General features: G+C 35.2%; 1 protein-coding gene across 4 annotated transcripts; it reads left to right on the plus strand.

The window, feature by feature from the left end:
• The first annotated feature begins 4,468 nt into the window (after positions 1 to 4,468).
• Positions 4,469 to 17,918, plus strand: LOC106659223 (RB-associated KRAB zinc finger protein-like). 4 transcript variants are annotated; one of them, XM_023460551.1, is made up of 4 exons: positions 4,469 to 4,571; positions 7,385 to 7,503; positions 16,541 to 16,655; positions 16,736 to 17,918. In XM_023460551.1, exons 3-4 carry the CDS (start codon positions 16,563 to 16,565, stop codon positions 17,636 to 17,638), a joined length of 996 nt encoding a protein of 331 aa, XP_023316319.1. In that variant the 5' UTR covers positions 4,469 to 4,571; positions 7,385 to 7,503; positions 16,541 to 16,562; the 3' UTR covers positions 17,639 to 17,918. The 4 variants fall into 4 exon arrangements, with proteins under 4 accessions (XP_023316319.1, XP_023316322.1, XP_023316320.1 ...); XM_023460552.1 differs by lacking the exon at positions 7,385 to 7,503 and adding an exon at positions 10,029 to 10,147 and having other exon boundaries at positions 4,558 to 4,571; XM_023460554.1 differs by lacking the exon at positions 7,385 to 7,503.
• Positions 17,919 to 18,202: the final 284 nt, after the last annotated feature.

The raw sequence follows: 18,202 nt of genomic DNA on the forward strand, positions 1-18,202 counted from the left end.
ATATTTTCTATGCTATATATTGAATAGCTGCTGTATGTTTGTGTGTGTGGGAGCGAAAGTTGCACGCGTCGAATATTTATTATGTACGTCGAATATATATCGGGATAGGGAGACTCGCGGATATGCGGATACCGCATCGATATCCAAAATTGACAATATTCCGGGTACTCTGCGGCAGAGATAAAACGGATGGATCGCGTAGTAGTGGTTACACGAAGGTCGAATAGAAACAAAAAAAATATATACGTAATTGGTATTATCTCAGTGCGGTCGGTAGAACCGCCATAATCATCCAAGTACAAAATTTACCTGTATCCGTGCTACCGGGCAGTAGGATCGACTCGTCGCGATACCACGAGGTGACCGTGAGATGCTCCTTGATGTCCTCGCGGGCGGTGCACGACAGCACCGCGTTGTTGCCCTCGTAGACGGGCGATCGATTGACCCGCACCTCGTAGCCCGGCACCGTCAGCACTGCAACACACACAAAGAGAGAGAAAAGATATATGAAAAAATTCGTGCCATTGAGATATAATATCGTGCTCGCTCGAGCCCGCGTAATTACTATATGCGACACGTTAAATGCTAATGTAACGCTTCGAGGATTTGATAATATCATATCGTCGGAGGAGCCCCGAGAGCTGGCGATAAATATAATATGCATATTTATATGTATATATAAACGTTTTGCGGGGTTGAAACGAGTGAAAATGAATTCGTTTGACGCTTATGCAGCGTACGGATATTTTACCCACGTGGCAGAACTCAGGACTATATAGCTGGAAAAATAGTCGCGCAGCCGATAAAATTGTGCAAGCTCTCGCTTCGTATAAATAGAAAAAAAAACCCTCGCTCGAGATGAAACGAAATGTGCAAATGAGGCCAATATACACCAATGATCTTTCTCCGCGAGAGAGAGAGAGTTTTTCTTACTCGTCGTTTCGAAGAGAACTTTATACATCTCTCTACGAAAGCACACCACTGAAGCCCGCCCGAGGGGCTGCTCTCCAAGAGTATATTTATACGCGAGCGAATTTTACCCGTTTTAGAAAACGGGTATATATAAGGTCGCGCATCTTGCGGTGGGAAATTAATTTTTTATATCCAGCCTCGCGACAGATGCACGTCGTGCGCAGGGACTTTACTTGTGATATATCCATATACCTTTTCTTCGACGATATAACTTTACGAGGTGGGGGTTTAACGCGCCCGAAAAAAAAGTAATCTTCAATGAAGATAATTGAAATGTCACACGCGCGCGCGTCTTTGTCTCGAAACGAATAAAACGTAAAGTTGTATAGAGAGGTAGCCAATTTTCAAGCACACCCAGGGAAATGTACGAGTTTTTCGTACATACAGCTACGCTACAAACACCGCATTGTATCGCAGAGATGAAACAAAGTTTTTCGTGTATAAACCAGTGGGGTCGAAAAACCATATACATAATACCCTTCAAAAATATGCAGCAACTTATGTATACGCGAGGACGGACGAAAATCTCGGGGCCTCGCGTATTAAAATATGGAGAAGTTGCGCGCGACGCTTTTTTGATTGCGCGTCGTGAATTTTCGCGTATTTAGAGAGAGAGACAGAGATGCCAGGCTATGTGTATGAGCTCGCGAAAAGTTCGACAATGGACGTTTCTACCGAGGGGACAATGGGGGGAAAAGAAAATTTAACGAGATAAATACGTGGCAGCGGAGCAGATTGAAGCTCTTTTATTCGCGAGAGGGTAAAAAAGTATCCTTATGCAAGTTTTGTACAAATACGACCTCAACGACGACCACGACAATGTCTTTGATATATAGAGAGAGGAAAGAATTAAATGAAGCGTGCGCGAGAATAACAATGTAAATTAGCTTCTTGAAATGTTTTTCTTCGTTACACGATCGCTGCCTGTGATGGATGCAATTAATATTTATAAGAAAAAGAAATTGATTAAACATTTATAATTTCAGAGATGAATTGGAAAAAGTGACATTCCCAAATGAATAATCAACAGTCCGCCAAATTTTGTTTAATTCAACAATAAAGTACCAACATGGTAGTGAATGGAGGGGTGATGATAGTTGAAAAAGTATGAAATTCAAATGAGACACAATCATATCACGAAATTTTTATTGGAATTTATCTATACATATTTACAACTCTAAATCATTATTTTTTCTCGCGTCTATTGCAAGCGTAATCTTTGCAACTTTCGTGTGTTATTTTTTGGTGTATCAGCCAAGTCACTTTTTGTTTAAATTTTTTCGCACATTTTTCGCATGCGTACTCTTTGCGACCTTCATATAGACTGTCGTTTAAATCATCGCGACCGTCGTATGCGTTCCTGAGGTGTCTAATCAATGTCAATTTTTTTCCAAATTTCTTATCGTAACTGTCTCAGGCGGAATCTTTGCGACCTTCGTGGATTGTGTTTTGGTGACGAAGTAAATGAACTTTTTGCCCGAATTTTTTTTCGCACTTGTCACATGTGTAATCTTTGCGACCTTCATGAACTGTTCTTTGGTGAACACGCAAATTCGATTTCTGTCCAAATACTTTTTCACAAATGTCGCATGTGAAATCATAGCTAATTTCGTGTGCTGTTTTTTGGTGGTAGAGCCAATTCGTTTTTTGTCCAAATTTTTTTTCGCATTTGTTGCATGCGAAATCTTTCCGACCTTCGTGGATTGTGTTTTGGTGACGAAGCAAATGAACTTTTTGCCCGAATTTTTTTTCGCACTTGTCACATGTGTAATTTTTGCGACCTTCGTGGACTGTCCTTTGGTGGGTAATCAGATTCACTTTTTGTCCAAATACTTTTTCACATATGTCGCATGTGAAATCTTTGCTCATTTCGTGTACTGTATTTTGGTGGTAGAGCCAATTCGATTTGGTTGCAAATTTCTTCTCACACTTGTCACATGCAAACTTTTTTTGACCTTCGTGTATCGTCTTTTGGTGAAAAAATAAATTAGATTTGTGTCCAAATTTTTTTTCGCATTCACTGCATGTGAAATCTTTCCGACCTTCGTGGATTGTGGTTTGGTGCCGAAACAAATCTACCTTCAGTGCAAACTTATTAGGACACTCGTCACATGGGAAATCTCCTTGACCTTCGCTTACTATTCTTTGGTGGAAGAGCAAATCCGATTTTTTTTCAGATTTATTTTCGGACTTGTCGCGTGCGCCATACTTGCAACCCTTGTGTACTTTCCTTATATGTAAGAGCAAACTATGTTTTGTATCAAATCTCTTTGCGCACATTTCACATAAGTAATTTTTGAAAATTTCGTGGAATATTTTTATGTGTTTGAGTAAAGTTGATTTATTTTCAAATTTTCTCTCACACTTGTTGCACGTGAAATTATCGTGATCTTTGTGTACTAATTTTTTGTGCGTAGACAAACTCGATTGTTTCACAAATTTCTTCTCGCACTGGTCGCATGCATAATTTTTCTCTCTATTGTGAATTGTGTCACGGTGAGTTATCATGCTGGATTCTATTGTAAAATCTTTTTGACAGATATCACTAACGTATTTTTTGTCGTCTGAAACAACAATTTCATGTTCACCTGAGTTATCATTACAGACAACGACCTCGACTTTCTCCTCACTTTTATTCATTTTCATGCCTAAATTAAACTATGGATGCTTCTATTTAGAGCCACAGAAATGAAAAGAGTCAAACTTTTATTTTGGTCTAGTAGCTTGGTTCGTCGAGAAAGACAACTTTCAATCTAATTTGTTTTTACTATAAACATGATTAGTGTTCGTGGGTCTATGTTAAAAGTAACCATGATCACATTGTTTACGATCAAGGTACTGATTATTTGTTTATACATAATCCTAACAATTTCTTACAAGGAACTTTTTGCCTTTTTAACCTAAATACTTGTCAAAGAACTTTCTGTACGGATAACATTAAGTTCACCCAAAGAATATCAAGTAACTAGGTTCATATACACTCATATGATAAAAAATTGACGCCCTGTCATTCTTCATAACCCGTTACTGTTTACTATTCATCGATAAAAATAAAAATTATAATGCATTGTCTTGTTGTTTTTCATATTTGTTTTGGAATGGAAACATTTCAAACGTGCGTATCAATTGGCACTCCCTTGTTGACGAGATGAACACGTTGCCGAGTAGCAGATTGAAGCTCTTTTATACGCGATGAGGTAAAAACGAATTCTTGAGCAAGTTTTGTGCAAATACAGCGACAACGACGATGACGACGATAATGTCTCAGCTTACGTGAGAATAGCAATGTAAATTAGCTTGTTGAAATGTTTTTCTTCGTCACACGATTATTGCCTGTGATGGGCGTAAACTATTAGTACGAATTCAAATTAAATTAAGAATTGTTAATTAGTTTGAATAGCGAAAGAAATACTATCTACATGAATACTGATTGGCAAATATTTTTAAGAAAAAAAATTGATTAAACATTTATCATTTCAGAGATGAATTGGATAAAGGGCCGTTCCCAAATGAATAATCAACAGTCCGCCAAATTTTTTTTAATTCAACAATAAAGTACCACCATGGTAGTGAATGGAGGTGTGATGATAGTTGAAAAGGTATGAAATTCAAATAAGACACAATCATATCGCGAAATTTTTATTCGAATTTATCTATACATATTTACAACTCTAAATCATTATTTTCTCTCGCATCAATTGTAAGCGTAATCATTGCAACTTTCGTTTGTTATTCTTTGGTGTATCAGCCAAGTCACTTTTTGTTTAAATTTTTTCGCACTTTTTTTGCATGCGTACTCTTTGCGACCTTCATATAGACTGTCGTTTAAATCATCGCGACCGTCGTATTCGTTCCTGAGGTGTCTAATCAATGTAAATTTTTCTCCAAATTTCTTATCGCACCTGTCTCAGGCTAAATCTTTTTTACCTTCATGAACTGTCTTTTGATGCTTTAACAGAAGTGATTTAATTCCAAATTTCCTTTCACACTTGTCGCATGCGAAATCTCTCCAACCTTCATGGACTGTTCTTTGGTGAACACGTAAATTCGATTTCTGTCCAAATACTTTTTCACAAATGTCGCATATGAAATCATAGCTCATTTTGTGTACTGTTTTTTGGTGGTAGAGCCAATTCGTTTTTTGTGTAAATTTCTTGTCACACTTGTCACATGCAAAATTTTTTTTACCTTCATGTACTGTCTTTTGGTGTAAGAGTAAACTAGGTTTTTGTGCAAATTTCTTCTCGCACCGGTCACAGACAAAATCTTTGCGACCTTCGTGAACTGTCCTTTGGTGCTTTATCAAATCCGATTTTTGTCCGAATTTTTTCTCGCACAGGTTGCAGACGTAATCTTTACGACCTTCGTGGACTGTTCTTTTGTGTAAGAGCAAATGCGGTTTTTGTCCAAATTTCTTCTCGCACTTATCACAAGCGTAATCTTTGCGACCTTCGTGGATTGTTTTTTGGTGCATTATCAAAGCTGATTGAAATCCAAATTTCTTTTCACACCTGTTACATCCGTAATCTTTGCGACCTTCGTGGACTGATTTTCGGTGCCTCGACAAATCTAATTTACTTCCATATTTCCTTTCACACTTGTCACATGCGAAATCTTTGCGACCTTCGTGCACTGACTTTTGGTGTGCAACCAAATTCGATTTCTGTCCAAATACTTTTTCACATATGTCGCATGTGAAATCTTTGCTCATTTCGTGTACTGTCTTTTGGTGGTAAAGCCAGTTTGTTTTTTGAGCAAATTTCTTATCACACTTGTCACATGCAAACTTTTTTTGACCTTCGTGTATCGTCTTTTGGTGCTGATTTAAATTAAATTTGTATCCAAATTTTTTTTCGCATTTATTGCATGCGTAATCTTTACGTTCTTCGTGAACAATCTTTTGGTGCAAACGCAAATTCTGTTTCGTTCCCAATTTCTTCTCACACTTGTCACATGGGAAATCTCTTTGACCCCCGTGCGCTATTCTTTGGTGGAAGAGCAAATGCAATTTTTGTTCAGATTTTTTTCCCGACCTGTCGCGTGCCTCATATTTGCGACCCTCGTGTACCTTCCTTATATGTAAAAGCAAACTATGTTTAGTATCAAATCTCTTTGCGCACATTTCACATAAGTAATTTTTTAAAACTTCGTGGAATATTTTTTTGTGCTTGAGTAAACTTGATTCATTTTCAAATTTCTTGTCGCACTTGTTGCACGTGAAATTCTCGCGATTTGTGTGTACTAATTTTTTGTGCGTAGACAAACTCGATTGTTTCACAAATTTTTTCTCGCACTGGTCGCATGTAAAATTAGTGCGGCTTTTGTGTTCTGATATTTGATGTCTACTCAAATGACTTCGGAACTCAAATGTCTTCTCACACTTATCGCATGCGTAATTTTTCTCTTTATTGTGAATCGTGTCTCGGTGAGTTATCATGCTGGATTCTATTGTAAAATCTTTCTGACAGATATCACTAACGTATTTTTTGTCGTCTGAAACAACAATTTCATGTTCACCTGAGTTATCATTACAGACAACGACCTCGACTTTCTCCTCACTTTTATTCATTTTCATGCCTAAATTAAACGATGGATGCTTCTATTTAGAGCCACAGAAATGAAATGAGTCAAACTTTTATTTTGGTCTAGTAGCTTGGTTCGTCGAGAAAGACAACTTTCAATCTAATTTGTTTTTACTATAAACATGATTAGTGTTCGTGGGTCTATGTCAAAAGTAACCATGATCATATTGTTTACGATCAAGGTACTGATTATCTGTTTATACATAATCCTAACAATTTCTTACAAGGAACTTTTTGCCTTTTTAAACTAAATACTTGTCAAAGAACTTTCTGTACGGATAACATTAAGTTCACCCAAAGAATATCAAGTTACTAGATCCATATACACTTATATGATAAAAAATTGATGCATTGTTATTCTTCATAACCCGCTACTCATGCTTACTAAATTTTGATAAAGCAAAAAAATATAATACATTGTCATGTGTTTTTTTATATTTGTTTTGGAATAAAAACATTTCAAACGTCCGTATTAATTGGCACTCCCTTGTTGACGAGATGAACACGTTGCCGAGTAGCAGATTGAAGCTCTTTTATACGCGATGAGGTAAAAACGAATTCTTGAGCAAGTTTTGTGCAAGTACGACGACAACGATGATAACGACGACAATGTCTCAGCTTACGTGAGAATAACAATGTAAATTAGCTTGTTGAAATGTTTTTGTTCGTAACATGGTCACTGCCTGTGATGGATGCAAACTATTATTACGAATTCGAATGAAATTAAGAATTGTTAATTAGTTTGAATAGCGAAAGAAATACTATCTACATGAATACTGATTGGCAAATATTTATAAGAAAAAAAATTGATCAAACATTTATCATTTCAGAGATGAATTGGAAAAAGTGCCGTTCCTAAATGAATAATCAACAATCCACTAAATTTCGTTTAATTCAACAATAAAGTACCACCAAGGAAGTGAATGAAGGTGTAATGATAGTTGAAAAGGTATGAAATTTTTATTGGAATTTATCTACACATATTTACAACTCTAAATCATAATTTTTCTCGCGCTTATTGCAAGCATAATCTTTGCAACTTTCATGTGTTATTCTTTGGTGTATCAGCCAAGTCACTTTTTGTTTAAATTTTTTCGCACATTTTTCGCATATGCGTAGTCTCCGCGACTTACATGGACTGTCCTTTGAAAACTTCGCGACCTTCGTGTACTTTCCTTAGGTGCTTAATCAATGTCGACTTTTCTCCAAATTTCTTCTCGCACCTGTCACAGACAAAATCTTTGCGACCTTCATGGACTGTCTTTTGGTGCTTTAACAAATGTGATTTAAGTCCAAATTTCCTTTCACAATTGTCGCATGCAAAATCTTTCCGACCTTCGTGGACTATTTTTTGGTGAACAAGCATATTCTGTTTTGTTCCGAATTTTTTTCCGCATTCACTGCATGTAAAATCTTTAGAACCTTCATTAACTGTTCTTTTGTGTACGAGCAAATGTGGTTTTAGTCCAAATTTCTTCTCGCATTTGTTGCATTCGTAATCTTTGCGACCTTCGTGGACTGTATTTTGGTGACGAAGCAAATAACATTTATGAAAAAATTTTTTTTCGCATTTGTCACATATGTAATCTTTGCGACCTTCGTGGACTGACTTTTGGTGTTCAACCAAATTCGATTTCTGTCCAAATACTTTTTCACAAATTTCGCATGTGAAATCTTTGCTCATTTCGTGTACTGTCCTTTGGTGGTAAAGCCAGTTCGTTCTTTGTGCAAATTTCTTATCACACTTGTCACATGCAAAAATTTTTTGATCTTCATGTATCGTCTTTTGGTGCCGATCTAAATTAGGTTTGAGTCCAAATTTTTTTTCGCACTTATTGCATGCGTAATCTTTACGTTCTTCGTGAACAATCTTTTGGTGCAAACGCAAATTCTGTTTCGTTCTCAATTTTTTCTCACACTTGTCACATGGGAAATCTCTTTGACCCCCGTGCACTATTCTTTGGTGGAAGAGCAACGCGATTTTTTTTCAGATTTATTTTCGGACTTGTCGCGTGCGTCATACTTGCAACCCTCGTGTACTTTGCTTATATGTAAGAGCAAACTATGTTTAGTATCAAATCTCTTTGCGCACATTTCACATAAGTAATTTTTGAAAATTTCGTGAAATATTTTTTTATGCTTCAGTAAAGTTGTTTTATTTTCAAATTTTCTCTCGCACTTGGTGCACGTGAAATTGTCGCGATCTTTGTGAACTAATTTTTGGTGCGTAGACAAACTCGATTGTTTCACAAATTTCTTCTTGCATTGATCGCATGCGAAATCGTTGCGGCCTTTGTGTTCTGATATTTGGTGTCTACTCAAATGACTTCGGAACTCAAATGTCTTTTCGCACTTGTCGCATGCGTAATTTTTCTCTTCATTGTAAATTGTGTCTCTGTGAGTTACCATACTTGTTTCTAATGTAAATGCCTCGTGGCCAATATCACCAACGTATTTTTTGTCGTCTGAAACAACAATGTCATGTTCACCTGGGTTATCTTTACAAACAGCGACCTCAGATTCGTCCTCACTTTTATTCATTTTCATGCCTAAATTAAACGATGGATGCTTCTATTTAGAGCCACAGAAATTAAGTGAGTCAAACTTTTATTTTGGTCTAGTAGCTTGGTTCGTCAAGAAAGGCAACATTGAACATAATTTGTTCGTACAGTGAACATGATCAGTGCTCGAGGTACGGTGTGAAAATCATTTAAGATGTTATTGTTTACCATTTAAGTATCGAATTATCTGTTTATTCATTGTTCTAATAACATTTGAAACAATCAAAAATTCTAATTTAGCGACGATTCTTTCGAGAAATTTTTTGCCTTCTTAAACTAATAACTTGTCAAAATCTTCCTGTACAAACAACATCAAGTTCACAAAAAATATGATGTTAATAGATCCATATTTATCTGTGATAATGATAAACAATTTATAATTCATTCCAAAATTTACTGTCTCCAAGCGATGTCATTCTCAATAACCCGCTACTGTTTACTATGTTTTGATAAATATAAAAAAAATAATATATTATCTTGTTTTTTTTCATTTTTTTTTGGAGTGCATAAACTTTAAATGTGCATATTAATTCGCACTTACTTGTCGATAAGATAAATACGTGCCCTCGAAGCAACTTAAAGATCTTTTATGTGCGAAAGGGTAAGTAAGTATTCTTATGCAAGTTTTGTGCAAATACCACGACAACGACAACCACGACTATGTCTTTGATATAAAGAGAGAGGAAAAAATTAAATGAAGCGTGCGCGAGAATAACAATGTAAATTAGCTTGTTAAAATGTTTTTCTTCGTTACACGATCGCTGCCTGTGATGGACGTAAACTATTAGTACGAATTCGAATAAAAATAAGAATTATTAAGTAGTTTCAATAGCGAAAGAAATACAATCTACATGAATACTGATTGGCTAATATTTATAAGAAAAAGAAATAGATTAAACATTTATCATTTCAGAGATGAATTGGATAGAGGGCCGTTCCCAAATGAATAATCAACAGTCCGCCAAATTTTTTTTAATTCAACAATAAAGTACCACCATGGTAGTGGATGGAGGTGTGATGATAGTTAAAAAGGTATGAAATTCAAATGAGACACAATCATATCGCGAAATTTTTATTGGAATTTATCTATACATATTTACAACTCTAAATCATTATTTTTTCTCGAGTCTATTGCAAGCGTAATCTTTGCAACTTTCGTGTGTGATTCTTTGGTGTTTCAGCCAAGTCACTTTTTATGTACATTTTTTCTCACATTTCACGCATGCGTTGTCTTTGCGACCTTCAAGGACTGTCTTTTGAAATCTTCGTGACCGCTGTGTGCGTTCTTTAGGTGTCTAATTAATATCGATTTTCCTCCAAATTTCTTCTTGCACCTGCCACAGGCTCAATCTTTTTTACCTTCATGAACTGTCTTTTGATGCTTTAACAGATGAGATTTAATTCCAAATTTCCTTTCACAATTGTCGCATGCAAAATCTTTCCGACCTTCGTGGAGTAATTTTTGGTGAACAAGCATATTCTGTTTTGTTCCGAATTTTTTTTCGCATTCATTGCATGTAAAATCTTTACGACCTTCGTGAACTGTTCTTTTGTGGATTAACAAAGTAGATTTTAATCCAAATATTTTTTCACAAATTTCACATGTGAAATCTGTGCTAATTTCGTGTACCGTCTTTTGGTGCAAAACTAAACTAGATTTGTATCCATATTTCTTTTCGCATTTGTTACATGCGAAATCTTTCCAACGTTCGTGGATCGAGTTTTGGTGACGAAACAAATGAAATTTTTGCCCAAATTTTATTTCACACTTGTCACATGAGTAATCTTTGCGACCTTCGTGCACTGACTTTTGGTGAACAAGCAAATTCGATTTCTGTCCAAATACTTTTTCACAAAGTTCGCAAGTAAAATCTTTGCTCATTTCGTGTACTGCATTTTGGTGGTAAAGCAAGTTCGTTTTTTGTGCATATTTCTTCTCACACTTGTCACATGCAAAATTTTTTTTACCTTCATGTACTGTCTTTTGGTGTAAGAGTAAACTAGGTTTTGTGCAAATTTTTTCCCGCACTCATCACATGCAAAATCTCTCCGACAATTATGAATTGTCCTTTGATGGAAGAGTAAAGTTGATACATATCCAAATTTTTTTTCGCAACTATCACATTCGTGATCTTTGCTACCTTCATGTATTGTCCTTTGATGGTATAGCAAACTTTGTTTGTGTCCAAATTTTTTTTCACACTTGTTACATATGTAATCTTTGCGACCTTCGTGTACTGACTTTTGGTGTGCAAGTAAATTCGATTTCTGTCCAAATACTTTTTCACATATGTCGCAAGTGAAATCTTTGCTCTTTTCGTGTACTGTCTTTTGGTGGTAGAGCCAATTCGTTTTTTGTGTAAATTTCTTCTCACACTTGTCACATGCAAAATTTTTTTGCCCTTTGTGTATCGTCTTTTCGTGCTGAACTAAATTATATTTGTGTCCAAATTTTTTTTCGCATTGGTTGCATGCGAAATCTTTCCGACCTTCGTGGATTGTGTTTTGGTGCTGAATCACAATCCACTTTTTTCCAAATTTCTTCTCGCATTTGTTGCATGCAAAATATTTACGTTGTTCATGAGCAATCTTTTGGTGCAAATGCAAATTCTGTTTCGTTCCCAATTTCTTCTCACTTTTGTCACATGGGAAATCTCTTTGACCCCCGTGCGCTATTCTTTGCTGGAAGAGCAAATGCAATTTTTGTTCAGATTTTTTTCCCGACCTGTCGCGTGCCTCATATTTGCGACCCTCGTGTACCTTCCTTATATGTAAAAGCAAACTATGTTTAGTATCAAATCTCTTTGCGCACATTTCATATAAGTAATTTTTTAAAACTTCGTGGAATATTTTTTTGTGCTTGAGTAAAGTTGATTTATTTTTAAATTTTCTCTCGCACTGGTTGCACGTGAAATTCTCACGATCTTTGTGTACTAATTTTTTGTGCGTCGACAAATTCGATTGTTTCACAAATTTCTTCTTGCACTGATCGCATGTAAAATTAGTGCGGCTTTTGTGTTCTGATATTTGTTGTTTACTCAAATGACTTCGGAACTCAAATTTATTTTCGCACTTGTCGCATGCGTAATTTTTCTCTCTATTGTGAATTGTGTCCCGGTGAGTTACCATACTTGATTCTAGTATAAATGCTTCCTGGCAAATATCACCAACATGTTTTATTTCATTATCACTTAAATCATTTCTCGAGTGAATTTCTTCGGATATCTTTTCACTTTTATCCATTTTGGTCTCTAAAATAAACCATCGACCCTTCTTTTTATTAGTGTCTCGGGAATTAAATGAGAATAATTTGTCATTCGGTATTATGGCTTGCTTCGTCAAGAAAGACAACATTCAAACTGACTTGTTTTTACTATAAACACGATCGGAGTTCAAGGGACTCTGTTAAATATGAATAAATTATGATCGCATTGTTTACATTCAATTAAGGTATCGATTTATCTGTTTATATCATCGGCCCAGCGCAAGAACCGCACAAATAAACTTAAGGGGCAAAAACAACCTTATCCCTATGTTAAAAGGATAGGATTAAGGCACCTTTTTGCCACTTGAGTTTATTTGTGCGGTTCTTGCGCTGAGGCGACGATATGTCAGTCTTATAAAATTTGGAATGATTGAAAATTCGAAGATGAAATGATTGTTAAAATAGTATGAGATTTAGGTGAGACAAGATATTATTACGAAATTTTTATTGAAATTTTAGACAGACTTATAATCATAAGTATTCATACTTGTTTACAGTAGTAACTCATTATTTTTCTCGCGTGTGTCGCAAGCGTAACCTTAGCAACTTTTATGTTTAATACTTTGGTGTCTGAGCCAAGTCCCTTATTGTTAAAATTTTTTTTGCATTTTTCGCATACGTAGTCTTTGTGACATTCATGGACTGTCCTTTGGTGTAAGAGCAAAATTTATTTCTCCTGAATTTCATCTTGCATTCTTGGCATGCAAAATTTTGGCGACTTTCGTGCACTAATTTTTGGTGCTTTAACAAATCTGATTCGGTTCCAAATTTACATTCTCACTTGTTGCATACGATATATTTGCGACCTTCGTGAACTATTTTTTGGTGAACAAACAAACTCTGTTTTGTTCCAAATTTTTTCTCACATTGACTGCATGTGAAATCTTTGCAACCTTCGTAAACAGTTCTTTTGTGGATTATTAGCAGAGTAGATTTTAGTCTCAATATATCCACAAATGTCACATGTAAAATCTTTGCTAATTTCGAGTATCGTCTTTTGGTGCCAATCTAAACTATTTGTGTCTGAACTTTTTTTGCATCGGCTCCATTCGTGATCTTTGCTACCTTCATTTATTGTCCTTTGATGGTATAGCAAACTATGTTTGTGTTTAAATTTTTTTTCACACTAGTTACACGTGTAATCTTTGCGACCTTCATGAACTGTTCTTTGGTGTACAAGTAAATTCGATTTCTGTCTAAATACTTTTTCACATATGTCGCATGTGAAATCTTTGCTATTTTCGTGTACTGTCCTTTGGTGGTAAAGCCAGTTCGTTCTTTGTGCAAATTTCTTATCACACTTGTCACATGCAAAATTTTTTTGACCTTCGTGTATCGTCTTTTGGTGAAAAAATAAATTAGATTTGTGTCCAAATTTTTTTTCGCATTCACTGCATGTAAAATCTTTGTAACCTTCGTGAACAGTTCTTTTGTGGATTAGCAAAATAGATTTTAGTCGAAATACTTTCCTACAAATTTCACATGTTAAATCTTTGCTAATGTCGTGTATCGTCTTTTGGTGCAAATCTAAACTAGATTTGTGTCTAAACTTTTTTTCGCATCGATCACATTCGTGATCCTTTCTACCTTCATGTATTGTCCTTTGATGGTATAGCAAACTATGTTTCTGTTTAAATTTTTTTTCGCACTTGTTACATGTGTAATCTGTGCGACCTTCATGAACTGTTCTTTGGTGTACAAGTAAATTCGATTTCTGTCCAAATACTTTTTCACAAATTTCGCATGTAAAATCTTTGCTCATTTCGTGCACTGTATTTTGGTGGTAGAGCCAATTCGATTTGGTTGCAAATTTCTTCTCACACTTGTCACATGCAAAATTTTTTTGACCCTCATGTATCGTCTTTTGGTGAACAACTAAATTAGATTTGTGGACAAATTTTTTTTCGCATTTATTGCATGTGAAATCTTTCCGACCTTCGTGGATTGTGGTTTGGTGCCGAAACAAATCTACCTTCAGTGCAAACTTATTATGACACTCGTCACATGGGAAATCTCCTTGACCTTCGCTTACTATTCTTTGGTGGAAGAGCAAATCTGATTTTTTTTCAGATTTATTTTCGGACTTGTCGCGTGCGCCATACTTGCAACCCTTGTGTACTTTCCTTATATGTAAGAGCAAACTATGTTTTGTATCAAATCTCTTTGCGCACATTTCACATAAGTAATTTTTGAAAACTTCGTGGAATATTTTTTTGTGTTGAAGTAAAGTTGATTTATTTTCAAATTTTCTCTCACACTTGTTGCATGTGAAATTTACGAGATGTTTGTGTACTAATTTCTGGTGCGTAGACAAACTCGATTGTTTCACAAATCTCTTGTCGCACTGATCACATGCAAAATCTTTTCGGCTTTTGTGTTCAGATATTTGATGTCTACTCAAATGACTTCGAAACTCAAATGTCTTTTCGCACTTGTCGCATGCGTAATTTTTTTCTTTATTGTAAATTGTGCCTCGGTGAATTACTATACTTGATTCTAGCTTAAATGCCTCCTGAGAAATATCAGGAAAGTATTGTTTGTCGTCGGAAAGAACAACTTCTTCACGAGACGATTTCTCCTTACTTTGATCCATTTTGGTGCCTAAAGTAAACGATAGATCCTTCTTTTTATTATTGTCACGGAAATTAAATGAGTAAAAATTATCTTTTGGTATTATGACTTGTTTTGTCAAGAAAGACAACATTCAAACTAATTTGCTTTTACTATAAATATGATGAGCGTTCGAGCTAAGATGTGAACACGTCTAGGATATTATTGTTTACAATTTAAGTATCGATTTATCTGTTTATCCATTATCCTAACAATATCTGAAACGATAACAAATTCTTATTTGGCGACGATTCTTTCGAGAATTCATTTGCCTTCTTAAACTAAAAACTTGTCTAAATCTTCCTGTACAAACAATATCAAGTTCACAAAAAAATATCAAGTTAATGAATCTATATACACACGTATGATAAAAAATTTTAATATTCATTCCCAAATTTACCGCCCACGCCACGTCGTGAATGTCGTGCTTCATAATCCGCTACTGTTTACTATTCATCGATAAAAATAAAAATTATAATACATTGTCTTGTTGTTTTTTATATTTGTTTTGGAATAGAAAAGCCTGAAATGTGCGTATCAATTGCCACACGCTTGACGCTCTCGTATTCTACAGAGGTATATATTTTTTTCGTCATTTCTCGATCATCGATCTTGATTTCTGCGCGCGATGTATGTGCTCAACGTCGTATCATATACAGGTGATTCTGTTACATTACATCCGCCGCACGCTGTGAAACTGCATATCGATATAAATGAGTTTGGGGCGGACAATAACACTGCCCCCGAGTTCTCTTTATTTCGAACGCCATCGCTCGACCCCGTGGGCGTATATATATTCAGAAACACGCGTGCGAGATACGAAATCGATTGTTCAAAGCCTTTTTTTGTTTCTATCCCGGTCTCGCTTCTCGGTATCGCGTATCGAAATGAAAATAAAAAAGAATTAGCCGCATGCTCGCGATCGTTACTTTTATTTCTTTACCGCGAGTAGAGTATGTGGGTCAGATTCAGATTTTTCAGGTAGCGTTCCAAGTTCTATCAGCAAGTCAAAACATTCATATTTCTAATGAAAATCGTTTTTTTTTTTAAGTACAATCGCAAAACTTAAAATTAAAGATGCAAAGATAGAACTTAAGGAAATTTTTAATTAAATAAATAACGATTTCCATCTTTGCGATTTTCTAATTTGAAAAGGAACGATCATAGGCAAGAGATTTAAAAATATCGAATATACAACTCTTAGCTATTATACGCACGCGTCGAATGTCTACCTCTCCTCACAGATCAATTTTCTACCACCTTGACTTCATCTGCTAGTATTAGCTCTGTTCAATATTAGTAAACACTTCGAGCATTCGGGATCGCTCAGTTCTTTCGTTTGCTCAGGTTAACTCGTTGACATTTCGATTTCATAATCTATAATACTATCTCATTTTAATAATATTTGACTCATAGAAAGGTAGTCAAAGTTTACATTTTACAAAATGGAGTCTAGTGGTATAGTCAACTATGCGATCAAGTAATTGTCTTTGTGAAAATCATTGTAATAAGATAAGAAAGTGCATTTTTCATTTCATATATGTTTTCAGAGTAAAAGAAGAACTGCATGATATGTGCTACAACGAAATTGATGACGTTGAAACAGAAGGTGAAATATTCGATGGTAAAAATGTGCAATACCTCAGAGGTCTACCAGGAAATTCCGTAAGATGATTGATTACTCTAATTGATTGAATTATCATTTTTTTAAACAAAATTTTCATGAGACTTGAATTTTACTACAGGTTCGTACACTTGAAAAACGCGAAGAAATTCATGAACTTGAACCAAACCAAGAAATTAAGATAGAGTTTGAGTGCAAAGATATGAAACCCAATGTTAATTTATTAGTACCCGATGAAGTGAACGAAGAAATTCACGAGCTTGAACCTAACCAAGAAATTAAGATAGAGTTTGAGTGCAAAGATGAGAAATCCAATGTGGATTTATTGGTACAAGATAAAGCAAACGATTGGCCTCATCGGTTTCAGGATGTTAAAATGAGCCAGAATTTTGCAACTCATTCCTCTATTAAAATAGAAACTGAGAGTTCAATAGAAAATGAGTTTCTCAGCGATAATAGAAAAACTGTAGATTCAATTACTGGCTGCAAACTCAACAGGCAGAATGAAAAACTAAATCCTTTAACAAACGAAGTTATATCTATGGAAGGCAACGGACATTCAAAAAGATCATCTCGCCAAAAAACTATGAAAACCCATATAGATCCGGTGCATAATGATTGTATCACTCACCTATGTCAAGTGTGTGGAAAGACATTTTCACAAAAGTCTAATCTGAAAAACCATATTGATTCGGTTCATAACCGCATTAATCACCCATGTCAATTGTGTGGAAAGACATTTTCACAAAAAAGTTATCTCAAAATTCATATGGATTCTGTGCATAACCGTATCAATCACCCATGTCAATTGTGTGGAAAGACATTTTCACAAAAAAGTTATCTCAAACGCCATATTGATTCGGTTCATAACCGTATGACAACCCATGTCAAGTGTGTGGCAAGATATTATTACAAAAAAGTTATCTCAAAGTTCATATGGATTCTGTGCACAACCGTATTAATCAGCCATGTCAAGTGTGTGGAAAGACATTTTCACAAAAAGGTTATCTCAAAATCCATATAGATTCTGTGCATAACCGTATAAATCACCCATGTCAAATGTGTGAACAGACATTTTCACATAAACATTATCTCAAAACTCATATGTATTCTGTGCATAACCGCATTATTCCCCTGTGCCAAGTGTGTGGAAAGACATTTTCACAAAAGTTTAATCTGAAACGCCATATTGATTCGGTTCATAACCGTATAAATCTTTAAAATTGTTATTTATGACATTTGCATACGAAGGAAATCTGAAAAACCAGAATGATTCGATGCATAGAAGAAAAAACTTCATGCAATGTGCACAAGAAAATATTAAAATTCAATATTGAGTGTCAAGTGAAGTAAAAAATTATCAACGTAACTAGACATTCTACCATAATTATATTAATATTTATAAATTGTATTCAAGTTTATGTTTTTCAAATTCTAATAAAATAAGATAGTATATTATATTCTTCATGTAACTTTTCGCATTAATTTTCTTCCTCATTCACTGCAATGCAAACGTTCTCAGAATAACTAAATAATACAAAAATTTCCGAAAAATTGAAAAAAAAATTGTTTGCTTCTTTAATACCGA

The sequence above is a fragment of the Trichogramma pretiosum genome, unplaced genomic scaffold (assembly GCF_000599845.2).
Source record: "Trichogramma pretiosum strain Unisexual culture from Peru unplaced genomic scaffold, Tpre_2.0 scaffold105, whole genome shotgun sequence".
NCBI lineage: Eukaryota > Metazoa > Arthropoda > Insecta > Hymenoptera > Trichogrammatidae > Trichogramma > Trichogramma pretiosum.